At 42.3% G+C, this 24831-nt stretch overlaps 1 protein-coding gene across 3 annotated transcripts; it reads right to left on the reverse strand.

The window, feature by feature from the left end:
* Positions 1-360: 360 nt before the first annotated feature.
* LOC125540061 (mediator of RNA polymerase II transcription subunit 13-like) lies at positions 361-17141 on the reverse strand. Of its 3 annotated transcripts, none has more exons than XM_048703637.1 (23): positions 16763-17141; positions 15615-15711; positions 14205-14278; positions 13949-14088; positions 13768-13854; positions 13584-13671; positions 13410-13493; positions 12423-12500; positions 12254-12333; positions 11418-11496; positions 10884-11192; positions 10729-10815; positions 9268-9505; positions 8164-8370; positions 6192-7496; positions 5862-6111; positions 5657-5738; positions 5479-5566; positions 5078-5156; positions 4005-4300; positions 1991-3032; positions 1521-1892; positions 361-1281 (listed from the first exon to the last, which is right to left on the reverse strand). In XM_048703637.1, the coding sequence occupies exons 2-23, from the start codon at positions 15636-15638 to the stop codon at positions 653-655; spliced, it is 5718 nt and encodes a 1905-aa protein (XP_048559594.1). In that variant the 5' UTR covers positions 15639-15711; positions 16763-17141; the 3' UTR covers positions 361-652. The 3 variants fall into 3 exon arrangements, with proteins under 3 accessions (XP_048559594.1, XP_048559592.1, XP_048559593.1); XM_048703635.1 differs by having other exon boundaries at positions 9268-9508; XM_048703636.1 differs by having other exon boundaries at positions 9268-9508; positions 15615-15723.
* Between the last annotated feature and the right edge of the window lie 7690 nt (positions 17142-24831).

Below are 24831 nucleotides of genomic sequence, written 5' to 3' on the forward strand. Positions count from 1 at the left end.
GTTGCGAAAGTTCCAAAAAAAAACCCCTCTAATAATAGAGAAACATGTATCCTTTACAATGTCAAATCAAAATCAATTGACCCATATTTTTACTATAAACTTGATCAGACTTTAACAAGTTTCACTTGTGACAAGATTTATAGGTCATCTAAACCCAAATAGAAGGGGTAACATTATTCAACACAAAACCAATATCCGTACTTTTAAATGTATTTTCTTCTTACTGTGATTTAATATATTGTAAAAAAAAGCACATGCATCCCAAATTTGGAACCAAGCAATTTCTTTAGACGTAATTAAACCGCCTTCTGACACGCAAAAAATGCGACCTTGCGAACAAAAAAGGTGCCACCAGCAACCTGAATCCTCAAGCCGATGAACACATACCACTGCGTTACCAGTTCAACAATGTTACAACGATTACAGGGAGAGGTATTGCTAGGCACTTAATTACATACATCCTCAACCCAAGGAATTAGCATTCTTGCTATCAAAGCAAAACCAGGCTAGGCAGCTCATCAACGCGCCCTCCACCTACCTACCTAATCTAGATACAGAGACAGGCACTTGGGTTTAAGCAGCATCTAGCCCTTGTTTTTCCTGTGTAAAACAGCTAGTTTAAATCATGTGAATTAGCTATCACCTCTCTAAGCTACATCTCTCCCTTCTCTGTTAGCTGAGAGAGATGTCGATCCGCGTAGTGGAGAAGTCTCCTCAACCTCAGAACCATATCACAGTGGAAGGGAAGAGCACTGCGCCTTTCCGTGTAGACAGGGCTTACTGTCATCCACGAAAGGGCGTGGAGCTCAGCAGCCACCGCTTCCAACACATTGTGCATGTCCATTTCGTAATCACGGGCTGATGTTTCATGGGTGATGTTCCTTGCCTGCTTGCTCATGGTGCTGCCGCCAACCCCTCTGCTCATCTTCTCTTGGACAGTGGGGGTGCTGCCTCCGTAGTAATCGACAATGCTAACAGAGAGAACAGAGTGCCTGTCCTCCTTGGTGAGTTGGGCGGCATTCTTTCTTACTGGTGGGACAGCTTTGGAGACAACATAACCCATTGCCAAGGGAGTTGCTGTCCCTTTGCTGTGCAATAGGTGGGCAAGTGGTGGGGATTCTGATGTAAGGCATGTTGGAAGCTGTAATGTCGCAGGGGAAAGATACCGCATACTTGGTGACGGAACCAGAAGATACGATGCAGACATTGACCCGATGGACTTGACTGGGGCAAACCCATCTAAGTAACTAGAAGACCCAGTGCTGCTTTGATTCCCTTCACCTGTAAGAGAGGGGGGAATGAACATTAGTAAATATGATCCGTCCTTAACTATGGATTTCCTTAAAGCATGACCCTTTGCTGCACACTTAGCACGATCAAGATTTGAAACAAATAATCATATAATGTGTTTGTATATGATGAGGTCATTTAGTGATGACCATTTACTTAAAAATCGCGTAATTAAATAAAGCAACTTGTAGGTGGAGATAATAACATCAACATACACGGACAGTACTTACCAGAAGTAGGTCTGGTCGCAATCAGATCCGCTTGGCATGCCAGATGCAATGAGCTATCTTGCGAAACTGCAACTAAACTGATGCTACGAACCAAGTGCAATGAACCCCTTGAACTGTCCATTCCACTTTGTTCCACTAGGATCTGCTTTTTGTTGCCTGACTGACCTTTTGTGAAGCTAGATTTTGAATGAGGGCTGTATAACGTACTAGGTGAGGAAGGCATGTTTCTGTCCTGGATTAAGCCCATATCTTGTTGCTGGAGTGTTGGTCCATTAGAATTTGGCGGAATACCATCAGGTATAGATCGTCGTAGCTGCACAGGCCACTTCTTTACCTCGTTACCACCAAAAGAGTATATTGCCTTTTGCCATTCTGCATAAGCAATACATAGACATTACAAACACATAAATAAAGCACATTATGGCCTATCAAATGAAAAGAACAGAGTTAATGATCAAATTGATTAGTACCCTGGATTTCAAGTTCAAGGAAACCTCCAATACGGGTTATTATTACATCTCTTGATCTCGTATTGCTAGCTTCTGGTGAAGACGACATTATTTGACAACCCTGCTGCAGAATTTGAATGAATAGGCTCTGGAGAACTTTAGTGTCTTGGCGGCTACTAATACCACCAAAAGGAAATATTAAGCTGTCTAATAACTCTCCTCTAGAATCTGTCCAGATGCATACTAACCATCGCCAGTCCTCGGTCCAGCCATAACAGCAATGAAGACTTGTACCGCTGTCATTCTCAGACCCTTCAAGTGGCGGGCTTGCTCCACTATCAGTGCCACCTGAAATTGAGCTGTAAGCCCTGCTGCTACTTGCATCAGCTCCAAATCTTGAAGATTCCATTATATCACTGTAGTCAGCAGTCCCAGGCTCTGCCAGAATGAAAAGCGGCTCAAAGGCATACTTCCTGTCATCCTGAGCACATAATTCTGGGATTTTGCTTGGATCAGGCAATCCTACAGCACGGCCAGGTTGCCATGAGTTGTCCCATGATACTGACCTCATGGATGCATCAAACTCTGTTTCTCTAGAGAGAGTTTGTCCAGACATCCGAGGAACTAGACACTCTTTCCAAAGGGTGGGACCAGGAGATGCAGTGTGCATCATCGTCGACTGAGGCCTACTCATATAAGTAGGTGACTGGAACATGTCACTCGTGGAAACAAACCGTGGGATCCGTCGAGCCTTGTTATACACAGTGAAAGCTATGTCCTTGAAAGCAGCAAGCTCATTTGGTTTATGGAGTCTCAATAAAGTTTCAACAGTAACAATCTGCAAGACAAGCTTCGGTATACTGAACCCAGAGAGCATTACAACATTGGATGCTGATGCTTCATCGGCAGAAGCACTGCTGTCTAGAGCTTTGGCAACCTGAGTATACAGGAATGATTTCCTTTCTCTCTCTGACGATAAGATAGACCCAATGGCAACAGAACTTTCTACCAGTGTCTGTAGGACTGCAGATGGTTCAGGAAATGGGCAGACCACATAAACTACCTGCATACATAATGGATCGTGGGTGTTAAAATAGATTAGCATTGCGGTTCTGGGAAAAATACCAACTTAACGTTTATTTTTGTTGCACAGCATTACTTCAGGCAAAGCATGAAAGAAATATCAATTCATCCACCTAGAGGCCATCGTGCATCTAACTGAATGATTAGAAGTCCCACACATGTGATCTATTTTTGTAAATACAAGTGAACAGAAATGAAATGTTGGATCATTTCTGCATCCAAAAAACTTAAAAATTGGGTTAAGATATACTCCCGCCGTACCAAAATATAAGACGCCTTTTGACACTATGATAGTGCCAAAAAAGTTTTATATTTTGATACAGAGGGAGTATCTCCAAAAGAATTGGTGATGTATATATGTGAAGTGTACTCCAATGGTGGCATTTATTAGTAACAAGTGCAGAATAATAATGGCATCCTACAAAAGTTGTCATAAGAGCAATAATGATATATTCCATGACAAGAGCCTCAGTTGGATCAAGAAAATAGGAAAGCTGTATTTAGACAGAATGGGAATGACAGAAGTAACATGTCTACAAAAGTAACCAATCATATACTCCATCCGTCCGGAATTAATACATCCATCTGAGCGTCAACTAATTCTGGACAGAGTTAGTACAAAACAACGATGATAAGCAAATTATCATATCTGATTAAAGAAACATCCTACACTAAGTTGACTACTAATGTGTATTTTTCATTTTGCAATTCCTTTTGTGCAAGTATGTATAAGAATATTTATTTCAGTGGGCTTCTCTGTGCTGGTTCCCATTAAAAAGAAGAGGAAAAAGAAACACTGATCAGAGAAGACCAAATAACGAGAAGAATACACAAATATAAACCATGCAGAGTATCATCACAGAACAATACAAGAAGTGAGACATGCGGCTATTGTTTTGGAAGTCCCTTGGATCAAAAAAGTGGAGAAGGAAGAAAAAGTAAAAGGCCTTACAGTGCAAGGTATGTTACTGCTCTCTTTCTGATTTGTTGAAATGTTTAAGGTAAGCTTTATATCCTTAATTATCCTTGCCAGAGATGATACAAAGCTTTTCACACTCCAACTTTTTGAAAGAGCTTGAAAGTATTCAGTTACTGAACTGATAGAAACTGAGTGGCTGCCCCTAGTCTTCAATTGATCAGGACACTCAACGAGAACAAGTCCTGAAGGCAGATATTTTCCAGGAGATTGTTCTATTTGCCCCCCACTGTGTTGTGGCGAATGAGTACCCAGTTTGCAAACTTCATAAACTATAAGAATGCAAAATAGATAAAAGTAAGGAATAAACTTTGAAACACAATGAATTAGAATAATTATATGGAGATTATGAGATTGCTAAACTATGACTAACTGACAAGTCACCCCAGTAATGACAAAACATTGTAATATTCTTTTGGTTGTTTATAGCTATTACAATGATGTGATCAAATTGAACGAAATCAATTATATTGCAACCATGAAGCCATATAATTTGTTAACGTGTTAAATTAAAAGCAGTGACTGGCTGTAAATATTGCCTCTTTTGAATTGAACGTATAACTGGCAACAAATAGTAAATACAGAGTTAGAAAAGGTGGCATTAGGCTTAAATCTCTATATATCAACACGTCTGATTGCCATAACGCCAACAAAGTGAACCAATGCTGTTTATTGGATTCATAGACACTTTGCAGGCACAAGTATCAATAGCTAACAAGATTTTAAGTTTATGAACTAGGGTCCTATCTTAACGGGTGGGAGAATTATAAATATACAGTCAGACACATTAATACTACATAACGGTAGAATATAATGGAACATATAGCCCCTACTTCATCTGCAGCTATCTATATTGTTCAATTGAATTTATTTTCTCGGCACTGACTTGTAACAAGATGAAGGGATGCATACATTATAATAAAAACAGAACAACTCATGGGGTGGAAATTATCTCATTACCACCAAATCCTTGTTAGGTCTAAGTAATAATTGTGCATCACAACTGAGAACCAAAGAAAAACTGAAGAAGCAACGTTATAGACACTTACTTGTTCCAAGCTGCATGAAGAAATCAGTGGCTGCAGAAGTAAGCATATCAATATCGGGGCACAGCGCGTAGTAAGTAACCTGAAAGAGCGAACAAATGAGAAATTTATGAGTCCCAAAACTACAAAAACTCTTTCCAGAGTAACCGAAACAAAGAAACGCGTAGTAATCTAGATTTTACAATGGCTACAGAACTTCGGGCCAATTTGCGGTTGTGTCGTTTTGTGTTATTTCCTGATATGGAATACTTACACCACAAAAAATATTTACCAATGCTATTAACAAGTTGCTTTTATGGATCCAGAATGACACTAAAGTTATACTTTCAGGTAGTTGATATATCAAAAGGTAATAAAAATCTATAGTGGGCTATATGCCACCACAGTGCCAAACTATGCCTTACAGGCTTGGCCGAAGCATAAGGTTCCAAAGGAGCCTTCTCCCACAATTTGAGGCAATTAGCAGAGGTCTTTAACCAATCATCCTGGTAACTGCAATTTCAATACTTACATCAGTAACTCACGCAGACAATTAAATGTTAGTTCATTTAACAATCATTTTCAAGGGAACAAGTCTGCTACCCAACAAGAAGAGATGGCGAAGGGAGGACAGCGATGGTTGGTCTGACACGGTGATATCCCTTATGATGCTCTTCTGAAGTGCCTGCATTGAAATTCAATCTCCTCTAAGATGAATCATGACTTTCTCCTTCTGGCAATATTATATTTGGCAAAGGGAGTAATAAAGAAGTTGAAGACAGGTTGAGGGATGTGGCAACAGGAATACCTCGATCATTGCTAGATTGGGGTGGGCTCATTGCATCTCCACCAATGGGTATAGAATTTGAAGTATCTCGAATATCACCAGTACTATAATGGAAAGAGTATGCATCTCCCATCACAGCAGATTCTGCTATATTACTTCGACCCCTGCACCAATCAATTACTGATAATGGACCATCCATGTTTGCAAACGCAGTTTTAAGAGCTGATTTTATATCCGATTGCAACAAGCCAATCATGGATGATTCTGAAACCTGTATCCAGAAAAAGACATGGAGAAATGATGTGTGGATAAGTACAAGTGGCAAGAGAAAACAGAGCAGCAGATTTTTACCTCTGCGGAAAGTGGATCAACTAAATCAACACCAGCGCAGTCCTTGGAATGACATGTTCCTAATAGTCCACCACAGCCAGCATGAACCATAGAAGGATCACAAGAAAATCCACGTCTCCTCTGCTCATCCAAGGAAAGCCAGAAAAAAGAACCATCTCCATCATCCATATCAAGTGCGATATCAACAAATGAAGTAGATTGCTGAACTAGCAGAGCCATGGCACTGAGAAGTTTCACAATAGGTTGCCTTTGTACAGATGGGCTTATGCCAGTAAATGTTTTAGTGGACAAAGAATCAAGGGGCTTTGCCCCTTTAGGTACCACAACAGACCTCCAAACTCCCACGCTTTCTAATTGGGACCTATCATACATGTCATGGTCAACATCACTAGACAGCCTAGCTGGTATACTTTCTTTCCTTTTCATCTCATATTTGGGAACAAGACCCGAGTTACTACTGCTCTCTGTCTGCATAGCACTGGACAAGGCACTTTTTAACTCAGCAGATGCTTTGGTTCGCAGAGACACTAGTGTATGCCTTATTCTGCACATGGCAGCCTGAAATGTGATGCATTCAATTTCAGTTGCAAGTGCGGTCTTCATAGATAGGAGGAAATACCCAACATTAAGCATGCTATCACTCTTCTTTTGTATAGTCAGAGAAGAGCTAAATGAAGTTTCACCAGAAACAGGTCTTGATGTTTCTCCCTTGCATGATTGTTCGTCTGCACTGTTTAAGCTCTTTTCACTCTCATTTTTCCTACCTTGCACAAGTGTGTATAAGCTTGATCGACCAACATCACGTGAAAGATTAGCTGGTGTTAGTTTATCAGACTTCTCAGACTTGTCTCCTGCAGACTCAACTTTAGAACTTTGTGTGACATCATACGAATAAACTCTTGAGCTAAAACCGCAACTCCCTCTTTTTTTCGATCCGGGCAAGTAGGGATTTGTAAACAGTGTTGCCGGCGTCTCGCAACTGGAAATTTCAACAGCTGCATATTCTGGTGCAAATGTGAGTGTAGCTTCAGCTCTGGTGAGAAAATCAGATCTACTAGATGATAATACTAAGGACTGGGACCCTGCAGGTGATGCAATTTCTTTGAGAGGCTCCTGAACTTTAGAAGCAACATCCTGAATAGGTGACATCGTCTGGTGGTTAAATGCCTCCATAGATGTGAAACCAACAGGAGAAAGTCTTTGTTCAGGTATATCCATAGCTACGGATGGACTATCTATGAATGGCATGTCTCCAAATTCCGAAGCAGGGCTTACTAAAGCATGTGATTCAGCAGTACCTGGAGGCTACATAAAATGTAATATCAGGATTATAGATAGCAGGCAAGTCAGAAAGAAGTGATCCTACAACACAAATATCATCGCCATACAGTTTTCTACTTGCATGTCCAGAAAAGTTAGTATGTTATTTACATTTAAAGAAGGTTCTGCAGTGTACTCATTGTTTAGATCCAACAAACAGAGAATTCCACATTTCATAGCTAAGTAGACAGGGTAGAAGGTTAAAAGGGATTATTTCACAAGCTCTTGGTGATATCATAAGCAACATGTTTCAAGGCATGAAATATGTGTAATTCAATAAATGGTCCTTGATTACAATCTAAAAACTCAACAAAGCAGAAGTGAAGTAATTGGCTACAATCTAGAAACTTAAACAAGCAGCGGTGACAGTAGCGACCTTTTGTAAAAAAAATGCACAGCATGGCAGGAGCATGAAATGCAACAAAGAAGTCAATACAATATATTAAGTTGCAGAATACAAGTAGTGATCTATTTAATGGAATTAAATATTTCAAAAGTACTATGGATTCCTAACATAGTCATATTATCATTGTCATATGCATAATGACTCATTATCACAGAGCTTCTCATACATGACCAAGTATAGTCACTCTAAATATTATAACCTTGTTTCATCTATAAGTAACTACTACGAGGATGATAGGGTACCTACCTCACCAAAATCTAACTCATCCTCTTGAAAGAAGTCACTAAAATCTCCAAACTCCAAGAGAAGTATATTGATGTCCATCACAACCCCCTCTTCACCCCAGCCCCAAGAACATCCCCCCTGACCATTTGTGCCTTGCATGTTTTCGCTAACTTCTTTGCCAGCATGAGAAGAATCTTCTGTTATTTCAGAACGAGAGCGCTTGGATACCTGATTGAACGAATACAAAACATCAAGACTTCTTCAGCCCAATGTTGACGTAGACTGGTACAGCAGTAGTGTGATTGTGCACTAATGCTATCAAGTATTAACATAGCAAAATGAGTTAATAACACAAACAGTGTAACATGTATATATGGAGATTATTCACCAGAATAGAACTTCATGCAGAGGTAATTGTGGCAAGAAAATTTGGTGCTGTGATAGTTTTAGCATCAACAGATTACTATTTCACAAATTAAACACAATTATGCAAATACTTCTATGCACAAGATGGCATGAACTGTATAGCATGTGTTCTTCCATGTAATGAAATTTCTGCCGCCATTCAATTATCAGTTTCTATCCAGTAAATTAACCATATCTCATACTCCCTCCGTTCCAAAATATAAGGTGTATTAGTTCTTTCAGAAGTCAAACATTTGCATGTTTGACCACATTTGCATGTTTGACCAGGTTTTTAGAAAAAAATATCAATATCTACAGTACCACATTTGTATCACTAGATCCATCATGAAAAGTATTTCCATATTTTTTTATTTTGTATTGTAGATGTCGATATTTGATTCTATAATCTTGGTCACACTTACACAAGTTTGACTTGCACGGAAATCGATACACCTTATATTCTGGAACGGAGGGAGTATTTCACACCTATAGCTAATTAGAGATAAGTCGATAAATATATTCGTGTGTCAATAGTGGCACAACAGTCTTCTGTTAATCACAAGAATGATGAAGCAAAGCATGATACTACCACTACAAGTTAGCTACTGAGAAGAGGAAAATGTAGTGTTGTACTAACAGACATATTAAAATGTAATTCTTGAGAAAAAACTAATTCATTATGGTATAAGTTTGTAAATTGAGAGGAAATCAACACACTACCATCTTGCTACCAGCAATGTCATTGTTCAATGGCAGATCAGACTGATGGCATGCTGTAGAGTCAGCATCTGCCAAAAGATCGCCACCTTTAGCAGCAACTGCATGCTCACTTCCATTAGAAGTGCTACTGACACTACTGATACTACTAGTCATGCCGTTGGAGTTGTTATTCCTTTGTCTTCTTAGTCTTAGAAAATTAGAGTTCACACCAAGTCCGCGTGAAGATCCAAAGAAAGAGCTGCTAGCAGATCAAAACAATTAATGCAGGAGAAGTCAGGCAAACCAAATTTGCAATCATGATGTTTTAAAAGAAAGTACTGAAAAAATATCATGTAATGACACAGATTAATTTTAGTTGCACCCTGAGATTATGATCCATGAGCACGATTGAATCAATGTAGTTCTTGCAAGTAACTTTTGGGTATAATGAACCATGGCAACAAAACGTGTTATACTGCATAGAATCCGGATGTGCTGCATGGGTAGTGATCCTTAACAAAGAGTTAGTGCAGCTTAGCACAGTTCCACAACCGCAAACTGAACCTTAGTAACTTCGAAAAAATTTGGATAAAATTAGTTGCCAATTCTTCCAGGTCTTCCCTTTTTCTGGGAATGAAGCAGTAGCAAGTCCTGATTACACAATAGTAAGTGCCATTAAAACAACATTTATGGCCTGTTCGGTTGGAAGCCAAAATTTGCAACAATGTGCCACACTTTTCTTAGCCAAACTGGGCAAATGTCTCGTAGCCACAGCTTAGGCATGCCAAAAATAATCAGCTAGGTCCTAGGCATCATAAACACATACGTTGTGGCATGGTAGGCTAGGTTATGGCTCCACTTTTCTTGGCCACAACCACAAGCCTGTTAGGCAAAAAAATTTGGCATGCTAGGACACTGTTAAGCATCAACTGAAACGGTCCTTGGTGCTGTTTTTCTCCAGTTCAAGAGAAGGTCTGGCCCTTGAATGAGAGCAAGCCAGAAAGGAGTTACTGTAAGGAACGTGGGGACGTGATATTACAATTTACAGGATGGTGGTAGGCAACATACTTATGTTCCAATTATTTTATCCTAGTTCTAAAGAAATGATAGATTTTGCATGCTCGGCAATTTTAATTTATAAGTTCTAAAAAATGACAGGATTTACCTAGCTGTTTTATGTCCACACCTAGCTCACAAAGGTGGAGGGTGTTTCTATGTCTAACATAACGAGAAAATAATCTGAATTTCATGTATTCCTCTTAAGACAAATATTTTCTTGTTATTTTTTAGATCTTGTATTCCACTATTTAGTTCTTAGAGATATATATAGAATAACATCAAAACAGCATACCAATGCTGTTCTTTCAACATTTTACAGAGTTCATTGTAGATAACAGCATCTGAAGTTGGACTCCAACGTTTTGACTTATGAGCTGTTCCAGATAGTCATTGATAGAAAAAAAACATGTATGCAAGACTGACCTGTTCCGGAAGTAAGAAGACGGAGAGAAATTCCAAAATGGCCAAGCCTCCCATGATGAACTACCCATCCAGTCCTGTGACCACATCCTGTGGGCAACATAATTTAAACCATGCACGCTCCAAGCATAACAAGATCATTAGAGCGAGACTATTACCTTTTACTAGAAAAGCGAACAAATGCCTGATGGACCATAGGTACCATAACAGCTTCAGGTGGGTAAATAAATGTCCTTTCAAGAACTGGAAGGCCATCAGCAGATTCTAACTTTTGCTGCCCATCATCACCTAAATGAAGGTCCTTCACTGAATCAAATTCTTTCTTAATCTGATTATTTTCCGATTCAGAAATTTTGTCAGTTGAGGCAGGTGGAAAGCCAAGGGCAACTTCAACATAGTAACTTTGACCTCTCAGCTGGCAGATGGTGGGTTGAGTAAAACCTGGTAGATTAGGTGCCGATAATTTGCTGAAATGTTTACACAAACTTAACATGAGAACTGAGTATCATAATGAACTGCTCTGCATATGAATATCCTTAAAGAAACACAAGATCGGAGATAACACCTAAGAGGCGCAAGCAGGACTAAGTGTCTAACTCATCAGTGAGGTCATATCAACAGGCATAGAATGCCAAAAAAAACAGCTTAGCATATAAGTCGATTTGAGTATTGACTTTTAAGTTCAGAAATACCTTGAATATACTTGTCTTGCGAGGTCACTTGGGCAACAGCCGACAAGCCTACCCAGCATTCCGCTAGGAGCAACAATAACTGCAACATTCAATGAAACAGATCATGAATTTGAATATGCATGATATAGCACATAACTTACATCCAAAAAGGCATAAAACATAATTTACATAAACGATGAAGAAACTGGCAAAAGCAAAGTTACAAATCAAAGTTATCATGAGCTTGGTCACGGAAATAGAATGCGCAGTGAAGTTAGTTTAACTTTTAGAGAACTATTTTATATTCAAGCCTGATTCAAGACACGACTCCAAGAACATAAACCACTAAATGGCTGTGCTTCTGCCCATTTTGTCAACATCATAGCACACGGGCTAAGTGTCGAACTAACCAATGCATTCGTGTTTTTTAACTATTTCCAGTAAGGGGATCCCTTCAGATAACAGTATGATACAAAAGGATCATCGATAAAAGTCGAAAAAATGGAAAACTAATAAAAATGTATGCCATAAGCTAGCATACTGCCTCTGGTGAAGTTCTATTTGTAAAGGTGAAATTTCAAAAACACTGTACCCCAGTCTAAATGAGATTCACTTGTTATCTTTTTAATCCACCTTATAAAGAACTGAATGTAAGATAAAACAATGGGCAGTCCCTATTTGTAAATCAGACGTCCTAAGGACTTCTGTAAATTCGCCTATCACAAGAAAATCATGTCAGATCAGAACTGTGAATAGCACAAATATATTATCCTTTTCCAGCAAATAAGACAGTAGATTTTCTAAGGATGCCAATACAGCAAGATGTGTAGAGATGGAATTAGTGAATGAAACGGTACCTGGAAGACCTTCACCAACAGAACGGGGTGTGTGTGTGAGAACTTTCTCTATATCATCACTAGAAAGGTTTCGCATATATCTAATAGAATAAACCATTTAAAGTAAGACCACTGGCACTAAATAAACTGAAGAAGGCCAACGATATGATTGGACAAAATAAGAACTGACCTTGCAGATATAATAACATGCACAAAGATTGCTTCCTCAGTGGCCGCAAAGACAAATTCCACTGTAGGTTGTGCTCTCCTATAACACAATGATAACAAAAATAAATGGAATGGAAATCAAGAAAAGTGAAGTTATCCTTGGAAGAACAAAAGGGCAAAAAATGAAACTACATGGCCAGCCATATCTGTATCCTCAATATTACACTAAAAAAAAAGGGCAGCCCGGTGCATGTAGCTCCCGCTTGCGCAGGGTCTGGGGAAGGGTCCGACCACGTTGGGTCTATAGTAAAGTGACATTACTTATTTCACCCTCGGATCAAAGAGAAATGGTTGCGAGCCTGTGATGGATTGTAGCATTATAGCAACTTGATATGGACTTCTGCTTCATTATGCAATGACTAGAAGTGAAGAAAGGTCAGCCTACTGATTCATCTCGACAGTTATCTAAAATATGTCAGAGGATACGAATTCATGCAGGCCCCACACCAATGCTCATATACAAGATAAATGGCCAACAAGTATCCGAATATTATCATTACATTCTCGCCATCATATAAAGGTTGGCAACAAAAGGCATGCAGTTATTCTCGAAACCACTTTAGCGGAAAGAAAAAAATATATTAAGTTGAAATCCCATGTTTAGAATTAGGTTACAATTATTTACACAAAGTTTTGTATCACTAGGTGGTCAGGGGCCTTTTCTTTCTTCAAACACAAGAACTTCACTTTATCCCAATATACCATACACTATCTATTGTAGTGCACGACATTGGAACTTTAACAGGCATGTTATGTGTGTTACTTTAGCAGACACATTGCATCAGTTGCTGAGCAAGGAGTATAAAAAACTACTCCCTCCGTCCCATAATATAAGAACGTTTTTTATACTAGTGTAGTGTCAAAAACGTTCTTATATTATGGGACAGAGGTAGTAGTTAACAAAGAATAAAAAATGAATAGATAAAGGCATAGCAACTTAGTCACGAACCTAAAGCTGTTTTGATTTCTTGTAGGGGGGTTGTATTTTGTAAATACATCACCAAATCTTGCATAGGAAAGCCCTCTTAGTGCTCTGTACAAGAGAAATTGTCAGATTTAAAATTCATCAACTAGACAACAAATTATAAATTACAGATTCATGCTATAAAAAGTATAATGATACCTCTCCAAAGAATTTCTTAATGCCTGACATAGTGCAGCTGCAACCTCTTCCGAGTTGCCTGGAGCCACCCATAAATCACTTGAAACAACTGCAAAACAAAATAAGTAGTAGAAACAAGCAAATAAATAAGCAAACTAGACAGTCTAAGACTCCATTCAATAAACAAATATCAACAACAATCAACCTCTTAATTTAGCTACAGCGGGCTGGGTCATTTCAGGTACTGATGAGTGGCGGCCAGAAAGAAACAACCAGAGCTTGATCTTCTCATCTGTCATTGTTACAATAAAATTTTGGGATAAATAAGCATAGGCTTGACTTAGGTAGAAAGAAAGATGGATGCAGGTAGTGCACATAATTATTACCAGGGTTATGCTCTCCTTGAGAAGGATCCCAAGGGCCAACAAAGGAATTTGTCCAAGTACTTAGGAGACCTTCACTCTGTAAGCGAAGATACGCTGACAGCACAGTGCTATTAAGAGCATCTTTCTGCTCGGCTTTTGAACTGGACGAGGAACAGGGATCACAAAAAAGAACACATGCATCAGAACAAAAATAACAAGTGGCAACAAGCAGCTAAAAGACAGCACAAAAGCGGCATATGGAGGGTACAATTAACACCTTCTATCAGAAGTAGCATTGTACTCTGGTTCAACAGGAAGAAACTGAAACCATGATACAGTCTGAAGCTCCCCCTGCAAGCACGGAATATATACATAAGACTAACCCAAAGAAAGTCTATCTGAAGAATCTACAAACTAATTCCATGGCAGGCTGTGGCAGACTAAGTAGGTAAAAAATGTCTCACTTCCGTACTCTAAAGCTCTAGGCTCTATCAGAAAACTAGAGATATGAAACGGAACATCATTCTCAATTTGGAAGTGTGGCGGGTAATGCCTCTCCTGTGCTGTAGTTTGTGATGTGTGCGGAGGGTGGTTCAATAGCTCTCCAGACTTTTGAAGCAGTCAGTTTCAATTTCTAATTCTACTTCATCAAAAGAAAAAAAAAATACAAACCATTGCAGGAATTGGAAAGAAACAAAAGGACATTTGTAAGCCGCAAAGATAGCAATGAGAAATAACCTGTTAAGGATCGAACTTTATGTTACACGTTTCTACTTAACGACTGGAAAATGAAAATGGTGCAGCGCTGTCAAAGGAGCATCCAGGGAAACTCGAAAAGGCCTGAATTCTCTTATTATTTTAGTTGCTTGGAAAAATTGGCAACACCGGAATGATTGTGTTTTCAATGGAGCAAGTCCAAGCTTCATGATGGTAAGCTGTAGCAAATGAGTGCTCTATGGTGTTCTGCTGGGGCATCGGGGCTGAGAGAGTTGTTTGTTGGGTCGCTTGCCCTGGAAGTGTAACACTGTCTTTCTAGTCTCGCCATCTCATTTACGCGTGTGGCGAGAACTCTGTAGTTTCTTTCAGGGTGTGTTGGGTGTTGTTGGGTGTGGGGTGAGGGGGGGGGGGGGGGGGGGGAGGGGGAATCTCCCTCTTCCTTGTACTATTTTCTTTCCTAATGAAATGATGTGCAGCTCTCATGTGCGTCCGAGAAAAAAAAGGAGTGAAGGCTCAAACAGTTGCCATACTACATTTTGTTCCCTTTTTCACATCATCATCATGGTTGGTATAGAACAAAACTCGTTTGCAAATGATGATACTCCATCCGTTCCTTTTCATTAGGTGTCATTTTTGTACACGGTAACCAAGGACTGATTTGAGGATAATTTGGGACTGAAATGCCCCTGGTTAAAATGTAGGTTAGAGGGGTAATTATGGGCAGCTAATTAATGATACTCCGATTCAGGATGGCTGGAATTGGCATCAACAGGGGTAAAAAGGAAATACACCTAATAAAAAAGGATGGAGGAAGTATAACGCATCGAGAAGACAAGAACTTGCAAGTTGCAATAACAGAAACACTACAGAGTTTGCATTTCGCAGTATGATGAAATACAATAAAACAAATTACGGGGCCACAATTCAACAGAACCCGCGGGGAGGGGGAGGGGGGTAAGGTCTAACTTACAATTTTGAAAATGTTGGTCCACATATTCAACGTAGAAGACAAGGATACTGCTTTATAAAATCACCGGTGTTCATGCCTCTACAGTAGAAGGTGAAATCTGCAACATGACCTGCTGCTTGTCATACAAAGAGTACTGAAAAAAAACATTTATAGAACAGCTGAACAAATGAAGAAACTAATGGAAGAAATGGGATCACACAAATGTTATCTGTAAATAGTGGGATTATATGGTTGTCATTCTTAATTCCAAATCAGAATAAAAGATATGATAATTGAACAATACTACAACAATGGGAATCTACCATTGTTATTTTGAATTCTACAACATCCTACACTGCAGAGACAAAACTATTCAACACGCAAATAAAAACTTTAGGACTCCCACACACTGTCACATCAATAAAGCACCAACGAGGTAGGATCTTTAGTTTCCATGTTTACAAGTAAAAGAAATGGTATTCTGCCATTCTAGTTCCAAAGCCTCTCATAGACGAATGAAGCAAGAAATTTATGTTTATAGGGTAAAAAAACACAGTCCAATTGCTCTCATTAACGGTTGCAGTTAACATATTCAAGCTCCCAACTCCTTGAGACATTATAGGGTAACCAACACGCGCGACACAGGGAACAACCTACAGATTGCCAAACTCCCTACTCCTTGTGACATTTCACACGATGCTTATCCTTGTGGAGTTCCCACGGCCTACGATGCATAAACACGTCAGATCAATGACAGGCGCAATCTTCCATCACTCGTTACCCACTCACCCTAACGGCAGAATCTGCTACACGATCTCCTTACCCGACACCCCACCATCTAAACACAGCAGAAACCCGTACTGCAGCCATGGGCGGCGGATCAATGCGTGCACGGGCACAGCAAAAAATTGTGGAGGTCAGCTTGGGATTAGGATGACTGAAAGCTCATTCAGAGACCAATGCCTAAGGTCAGAGCGTGAGATAGTTCAGGAGCGGGAATTACTTGATCGAATGCCCCCACATTACTACTATGTCAAACGCCTAACATAACATTCAAGCGAGACTAGGGTTCTAGGGTTCGTGAGTGAACGAACGGGGGACGAGATCAGAGAAGAGGGCGGGCTCCGGGCCAGTGAAGAGGAGAGGAGTGCTCTGCGGAGGACGCTCACCTTGAGTCGCCGCTGTCGCCGCCCCTGGTCGCGGCCGGCGTCGCGAGGAGCTCGCCCTCGGTGGTACGTGAGGACGGAGAAGTGAGGGGGGATGCGGCCGGGGACCGGCAGGAAGCAGGGGCGCCTGGGCCTTGTTCGCCGTCGCCGCCGGCGTTGGCTCGACGGGTGGGACGGGCGGGGGCGGAGGGCGGGGCGTACGGCGAAGTGGGAGACGAACGCGGCCGGCTGCTTCCGTTGGGTTCACTGGGACAGGGGCAACCAGGTAATTGCGGGTTGCAGCGAGGGAGTGGGGGACGGGTGTCAGAGAGCCGGCGGTGGCGGCGGCGGCTTCGGGCGCGGCGGCGTGGGCGTTCGATGCGGGTCACTTGAGATCAGATCTGTGATGGGGTCGGCTCGGGTCAGTCCACCGGCCTCACCATTTAGCTCGGAGTATATTCGTAACACACACAATGAGAACATCTCCGACAGACCCCGGCCCAAACAGATCAGCTAAATGAAGCCTGGCCCGTATAATTTTTACAGGCGGCCTGCATATCCACCCCTCTGGTCCTATATGTACGGATCAGCAGGGTTTTGGGGTTAGCAAACCCTATCCCCTCCGCCGCAATCCGCCCGCGCCGCCGCTAGCCCCCCTTCCCAACTCAAATCCCGCCACTTCACCTTCGTTTTTTCTTCTCCTCTATGGTTGGTGGTGCTCGTAGGTGTGGCGGCCGTGGCAGGTCGCCACCGCGCAAGCTTGCATTGCACGACACGAAGGCCGACAGCTTCAGCCGGCCCGCCATTGAGCCATGGCACTTGAAGCAAGCGCGATTGCGGCCGACTCTCCCGCAGAAGCTGGCGGAGCCCTTGGGTCGGCTTCCATGAGCTCGACGCAGCCCTCTAGCCGCACTTCAAATGGTGTTGGGAGGCCGATGCAGAGTTCGTCGTCGCGGAACGCGCGGTGGCGGCCGAAAGAAGGCGCCACCAACCGTCTAGCTGCTACCAAGGAGGAGCCCGCAACACGCTTCATAAGTCCGCCGCCAAGTTCTATCTCGGCGTCGGCGAGTGAGACCGTCAATTTAGGTTTAATTTGTAGCGTGAAGTTTGTAGTTCCTGTATATGCACTATTGTTGTGATGTTTTTAAATTTGCAGTATGAGATTTATGGGTTCTGCTCTATCGGAGCTTTCGCGTTCCCGCAAAATCATTTTCAGGGGAACCCTTGCAATACCGAATTTTATCGGATCTGCTAAAGATGCTTTAATTTTTCCTATGAGAAACACGTAGGAGCACTGTTTTTTTTTCATTTAGATAGATGAAGGCCGAAAAAACATATTACAAAGAGGCCCTCATTTTTCAAGGGAAACAAGGAAAAAACCCAACAGATTAAAAGTTAAAAACACATCAGTCGATGCCCTCGGTGGGCATGCATGTCGGTGTCAAAATCGGTGGATCTCGGGTGGAGGGTTCCGAACTATGCGTCTAAGGTCGATGGTAACAGGAGACAGGGGACACGATGTTTTACCCAGGTTCGGGCCCTCTTGATGGAGGTAATACCCTACGTCCTGCTTGATTAATATTGATGAGTATGAGGATTACAAGAGTTGATCTACCACGAGATCGTTGTAACTAAACCCTAGAAGTCTAGCTTGTATGATTATGATTGCCTCTACGGACTAAACCCTCCGGTTTATATAGACACGGAGGGGCCTAGGGTGGTACAAAGTCGGTTACAGAGAAATAAATCTTCATATCCGAACGCTAGGCTTGTCATCCACGCCAAAGAGAGTCCCATCCAGACACGGGGGGGAGTCTTCTGTCTTCTATCTTCACGGCCCATCAGTCCGGACATGTCCAACAGGTCGGAGGCCCAAGGACCCCTTAATCCAGGACTCCCTCAGTAGCCCCTGAACCAGGCTTCAATGATGAGGTGTCTGGCGCACAGATTGTCTTCGGCATTGCAAGGCGGGTTCCTTCTCCGAATACTCCAAAACAGCCTTCAAACACAGAAAACGTGTCTGACTCTGCAAAACGAGTACCACACGCAGAGAGTATAATACTTTATGAGTCCAATCCACTGACAACTTTTGTAGCGTGACATCACATCACAGCCCGGTCATTATTTCGAACCGTTTTTTAGCCTCCCGCTACATGTTTCAAGATGCGGTTTTATTGGCACATCTTGTCAAAGCAAAGATCGTGTCCCCTTATTGCAGGATTCTCATCAATACGGGCGTCGACCCTTGGGGAATAGGCGAGTTTTAAGGCGAGTGGGGAGGCTGTCGGGGATATACCCCGCGGTATGACCCGGCTAGAGTTGTAAACCGGCTGGGACTTGGTAAACCGGCGGATGGTAAACCGGCGGAGAGTTAAGACAGAGAGTCAAGACAGATGGCTAAGACAGACGGTAAACCGGCTGGTGGTAAACCGGCAGACAGTTAAGACAGATGGCTAAGAAAGACGGTAAACCGGCGAGTGTTAAACCGGCAGAGTTAAGACAGATGGTAGCACTGGCAGGTGTTAAGTCAATCATAACCCGGCAGACAATGTTAAACCGGCAGACAATGTTAAACCGATAGACGTTAAGAAGCCCAGGAAGGGAAGTCAAAATAGTTTAAGTCTTAGTCCGGGATGGACTCTACATGTAACCCGCCCCTTTCAACTTATATAAGGAGGGGCAGGGCTCCCCAAAGAGGGAGAAGTAAGAATAAACAATCTTAGGGCTAGACACAAAAAGGAGAGCCGGTTTACGGCGACTCCCTCATGATGATAATGAGACCTAGCCTCAAACAGCATGTAGGGTTGTTACCGGATGATGTTTCCCGGGGCCCGAAGTTGTCTAAATCCCTGTATTGTGTTGCGTCTCTCGATTCCGCTCAACCCCTCTCAAGATACCACATAGATGCGTTGTCCTCGCGACTAAGTCCTGACACTAAGGACATCTGCCGTGACAAAACCACGACAGAGGCGCTTGATATTCACTGCCTTTATAAAGGGATAAGGATTCACCTCTTTCACCCACGCCTTCCTTCTCTCTGCCCATCCATTCTCGAGCTCCAGTGCCCAAGCTTCCAACCTTTTCACCTCAAAAAAGCACTCCAGCCATGTCCGGATCTGGAGCGCAAGGCAAGTGGATGGTTTCCTCCATCAAGGAGAAGGACATCACCAAGCTCCGGGAGGCCAGGTACTTAGCCAAGGAATCGCCCACCGGCTTCCAGCCAAGGGACAGATCGTCCCCACTCTAGAGCCCCATGAGGGGGTCGTGTTCATCCCCCACTTCGTCCGCGGGTTGGGATTCCCTCTCCACCCATTCGTCGGCGGACTCATGTTCTACTACGGGCTGGATTTCCACGATCTGGCCCCCAACTCCTTCCTCAATATCTCGACATTCATTGTCGTGTGTGAGGCGTTCCTCCGTATCCCACCCCACTTCGGACTATGGTTGAAGATCTTCAACGTGAAACCGAAGGTGGTGGATGTCCAACATGCAGAGTGCGGAGGCGCCATGGTGAGCAAGCTTCCCAATGTCACATGGCCCAAAGGTACCTTCATGGAGACCGTCAAAGAGTGGCAACAGCAGTGGTTCTATGTCACAGAGCCTCGCGACGCCACCTGGGTCGTGGCTCCTGAATTCCAGTCCGGCGCCCCGATGCGGCTCACCTCCTGGCTAGAGAAGGGCCTGGACTAGTCTTCATCGGACAAGCTGACAGCGCTTCAGATGTGCATCAGGAGCATGGTGGACAAGAACGTCAAGCTTGTCAATGTGATCTAGGTGATGCTCGCTTGCCGGATCCTTCCGTGCCAAAGCCGGACTTGCCACTTGTGGGAGTTCGATCCGGCCAAGTACCAGACCTTGCAACGGTTCTTCGGCACTACGCACGAAGACATCTGGAAGGTGCTCTTCAAGGCCAACGAGACATGGTCGGCGATGACCGAAGACCGCGGGCACGACCTGGCCCATCCCGCTAGTGCGGTAAGTTTTTCGTATTTCAAGGTGCATTCTTTACTTGCATACTCCAGGAAGATGTCTAAGCTTCCCTGTCTGTTTTTTCAAGGGTAGACAAAGAAGGCGGAGCGGATTCGGTGTCCGACGTAATTTTGATTAATACGTCAAAGCATATTTGTACCAATAGTGCGATAAGCAACAGGGCTATTTAACATGCGAAGACCAACGGGGAGCTGTGTACGGGTCCTAAAAATAGGTAGAATGATCATCAAGAAGAACATATAAAGATTCCCCCACACATCTGTGTTGCTTGCCGCCTTGGTATATTCGTCATTTGAATGGACCGATGATCAGGCCGTCGAGAGGGGCCTGTAGAGAAGAGACCAAAAATGGTAAAAAAAGGAAAAGAAAAAGTATGTGTGGGAGCCGTATGATGGACCATGATCGAGTTACGCCTCCGTTTATTCCCATGGTATTTTGAGTGCGTAGTTATGTACGCGTGGTACGTATGCCGCCATTTGGTCGGGACTGAGACGGAGGCCGAATTTCTAGTCGAGCTCCTGACGAGCTAGACTGTCCTGCTGCAGAGTAGTCCGGACTCGTTTGACAGTGTCCAGGAGTGTGGCCGCTGAATTAAGGTTCTGCTTGTTAAGGCCGCTTTGTACTTCTGCTACTAGGGTCGCGGTGTGCTCCTCGGTATTGAGGGAGTGTGATGTCTACTACACAACCTTCTTCTTGTAGATGTTGTTGGGCCTCCAAGTGCAGAGGTTTGTAGGACAGTAGCAAATTTCCCTCAAGTGGATGACCTAAGGTTTATCAATCCGTAGGAGGCGTAGGATGAAGATGATCTCTCTCAAGCAACCCTGCAACCAAATAACAAAGAGTCTCTTGTGTCCCCAACACACCCAATACAATGGTAAATTGTATAGGTGCACTAGTTCGGCGAAGAGATGGTGATACAAGTGGTATATGGATAGTAGATAATAGTTTTTGTAATCTGAAAATATAAAAACAGCAAGGTAGCAAGTGATAAAAGTGAGCATAAACGGTATTTCAATGATAGGAAATAAGGTCTAGGGTTCATACTTTCGCTAGTGCAAGTTCCCTCAACAATAATAACATAATTGGATCACATCACTATCCCTCAACATGCAACAAAGAGTCACTTCAAAGTCACTAATAGCGGAGAACGAACGAAGAGATTATGGTAGGGTACGAAACCACCTCAAAGTTATTCTTTCCAATCAATCCGTTGGGCTATTCCTATAAGTGTCACAAACAGCCCTAGAGTTTGTACTAGAATAACACCTTAAAACACAAATCAACCAAAACGCTAATGTCACGTAGATACTCCAATATCACCTCAAGTATCCGTGGGTATGATTATACGATATGCGTCACACAATCTCAGATTCATCTATTCAACCAACACATAGAACCTCCAAGAGTGCCCCAAAGTTTCTACCGGAGAATCACGACGAAAATGTGTGCCAACCCCTATGCATAGGTTCATGGGCGGAACCCGCAAGTTGATCATCAAAACATACATCAAGTGAATCACGTGGTATCCCATTGTCACCACAGATACGCACGGCAAGACATACATCAAGTGTTCTTAAATCTTTAAAGACTCAATCCGATAAGATAACTTCAAAGGGGAAACTCAATCCATTACAAGAGAGTAGAGGGGGGAAGAAACATCATAAGATCCAACTATAATAGCAAAGCTCGCGATACATCAAGATCGTATCACCTCAAGAACACGAGAGAGAGAGAGAGAGATCAAACACATAGCTACTGGTACATACCCTCAGCCTCGAGGGAGAACTACTCCCTCCTCGTCATGGAGAGCACCAGGATGATGAAGATGGCCACCAGAGAAGGATTCCCCCTCCGGCAGGGTGCCGAAACGGGTCTAGATTGGCTTTCGGTGGCTACGGAGGCTTCTGGCGGCGGAACTCCCGATCTATTGTGCTCCCCGATGTTTTTAGGGTATATGGAGATATATAGGCGGAAGAAGTACGTCAGGGGGGCCACGAGGGGCCCACGAGGGTGGAGGGCGCGCCTCCTACCTCGTGGCCTCCTCGAAGCTTCCCTTACGTGCACTTCAAGTCTTCTGGGCTTCTTTTCTTCCAAAAATGAGTTCCGTGAAGTTTCAGGTCAATTGGACTCCGTTTGATTTTCCTTTTCTTTGAAACCCTAAAATAAGGTAAAAACAGAAACTGACACTGGGCTCTGGGTTAATAGGTTAGTCCCAAAATGATATAAAAGTGTATAATAAAGCCCATAAACATCTAAAACAGTAGATAATATAGCATGGAGCAATCAAAAATTATAGATACGTTGGAGACGTATCAGCATCCCCAAGCTTAATTACCGCTCGTCCTCGAGTAGGTAAATGATAAAAACAGATTTTTTTGATGCGGAGTGCTACTTGGCATAATTTCAATGTAATTCTTCTTAATTGTGGCATGAATATTCAGATCTGAATGATTCAAGATAAAAGTTTAATATTGACATACAAATAATAATAGTTCAAGCATACTAACTAAGCAATCATGTCTTCTCAAAATAACATGGCCAAAGAAAGCTATCCCTACAAAATCATATTGTCTGGCTATGCTTCATCTTCACCACACAAAATATTTAAATCATGCACAACCCCAATGACAAGCCAAGCAATTGTTTCATACTTTTGATGTTCTCAAACTTTTTCAATCTTCACGCAATACATGAGCGTGAGCCATGAACATAGCACTATAGGTGGAATAGAATGGTGGTTGTGGAGAAGACAAAAAGGAGAAGATAGTCTCACATCAACTAGGCGTATCAATGGGCTATGGAGATGCCCATCAATAGATATCAATGTGAGTGAGTAGGGATTGCCATGCAACGGATGCACTAGAGCTATAAGTATATGAAAGCTCAAAAAGAAACTAGTGGGTGTGCATCCAACTTGCTTGCTCACGAAGACCTAGGCATTTTGAGGAAGCCCGTCATTGGAATATACAAGCCAAGTTCTATAATGAAAGATTCCCACTAGTATATGAAAGTGACAAAATAAGAGACTCTCTATCATGAAGAGCATGCTGCTACTCTGAAGCACAAGTGTGGTAAAAGGATAGTAGCATTGCCCCTTCTCTCTTTTTCTCTCATTTTTTTTATTTTTTTATTTGGCCCTTTTCTCTTTTTTTATTTGGGCTTCTTTGGTCTCTTTTATTTATTTATTTACGTCCGGAGTCTCATCCTGACTTGTGGGGGAATCATAGTCTCCATCATCCTTTCCGCACTGGGACAATGCTCTAATAATGATGATCATCACACTTTTATTTACTTACAACTCAAGAATTACAACTCGATACTTAGAACATGATATGACTCTATATGAATGCCTCCAGCGGTGTACCGGGATGTGCAATGACTCATGAGTGACATGTATGAAAGAATTGTGAACGGTGGCTTTGCCACAAATACAATGTTAACTACATGATCATGCATAGCAATATGACAATGATGAAGCGTGTCATAATAACGGAACGGTGGAAAGTTGCATGGCAATATATCTCGGAATGGCTATGGAAATGCCATAATAGGTAGGTATGGTGACTGTTTTGGGGAAGGTATATGGTGGGTGTATGATACCGGCGAAAGGTGCGCGGTATTAGAGAGGCTAGCAAAGGTGAAAGGGTGAGAGTGCGTATAATCCATGGACTCAACATTATTCATAAAGAACTCATATACTTATTGCAAAAATCTACAAGTTATCAAAGCAAAGTATTATGTGCATGCTCCTAGGGGGATAGATTGGTAGGAAAAGACCATCGCTCGTTCCCGAGCGCCACTCATAAGGAAGACAATCAATAAATAAATCATGCTCCGACTTCATCACATAACGGTTCACCATACGTGCATGCTACGGGAATCACAAACTTTAACACAAGTATCTCTCAAATTCACAACTACTCACTAGCATGATTCTAATATTACCATCCTCATATGTCAAAACAATCATCAAGTATCAAACTTCTCATAGTATTCAATGCACTCATAAGAAAATTTTACTAATCTTGAGTACCTAGCATATTAGGATTTTAAGCAAATTACCATGCTATTTAAGACTCTCAAAATAATCTAAGTGAAGCATG

Source organism: Triticum urartu, chromosome 2 (assembly GCF_003073215.2).
Source record: "Triticum urartu cultivar G1812 chromosome 2, Tu2.1, whole genome shotgun sequence".
In the NCBI taxonomy this organism is placed as follows: Eukaryota; Viridiplantae; Streptophyta; class Magnoliopsida; order Poales; family Poaceae; genus Triticum; species Triticum urartu.

Bases quoted from the DNA above. Each gene is read 5' to 3' on its own strand.
- LOC125540061 (XM_048703635.1), bottom strand. From the start codon at position 15,638: ATGTGGACCAACATTTTCAAAATT. The intron at 13,494-13,583 runs GTATCATTATAC...TCTCTTGTACAG, and splicing joins TTAAGAAATTCTTTGGAGAG to AGCACTAAGAGGGCTTTCCT. The intron at 10,816-10,883 runs GTAATAGTCTCG...TGTTGCCCACAG, and splicing joins GTTCGCTTTTCTAGTAAAAG to GATGTGGTCACAGGACTGGA.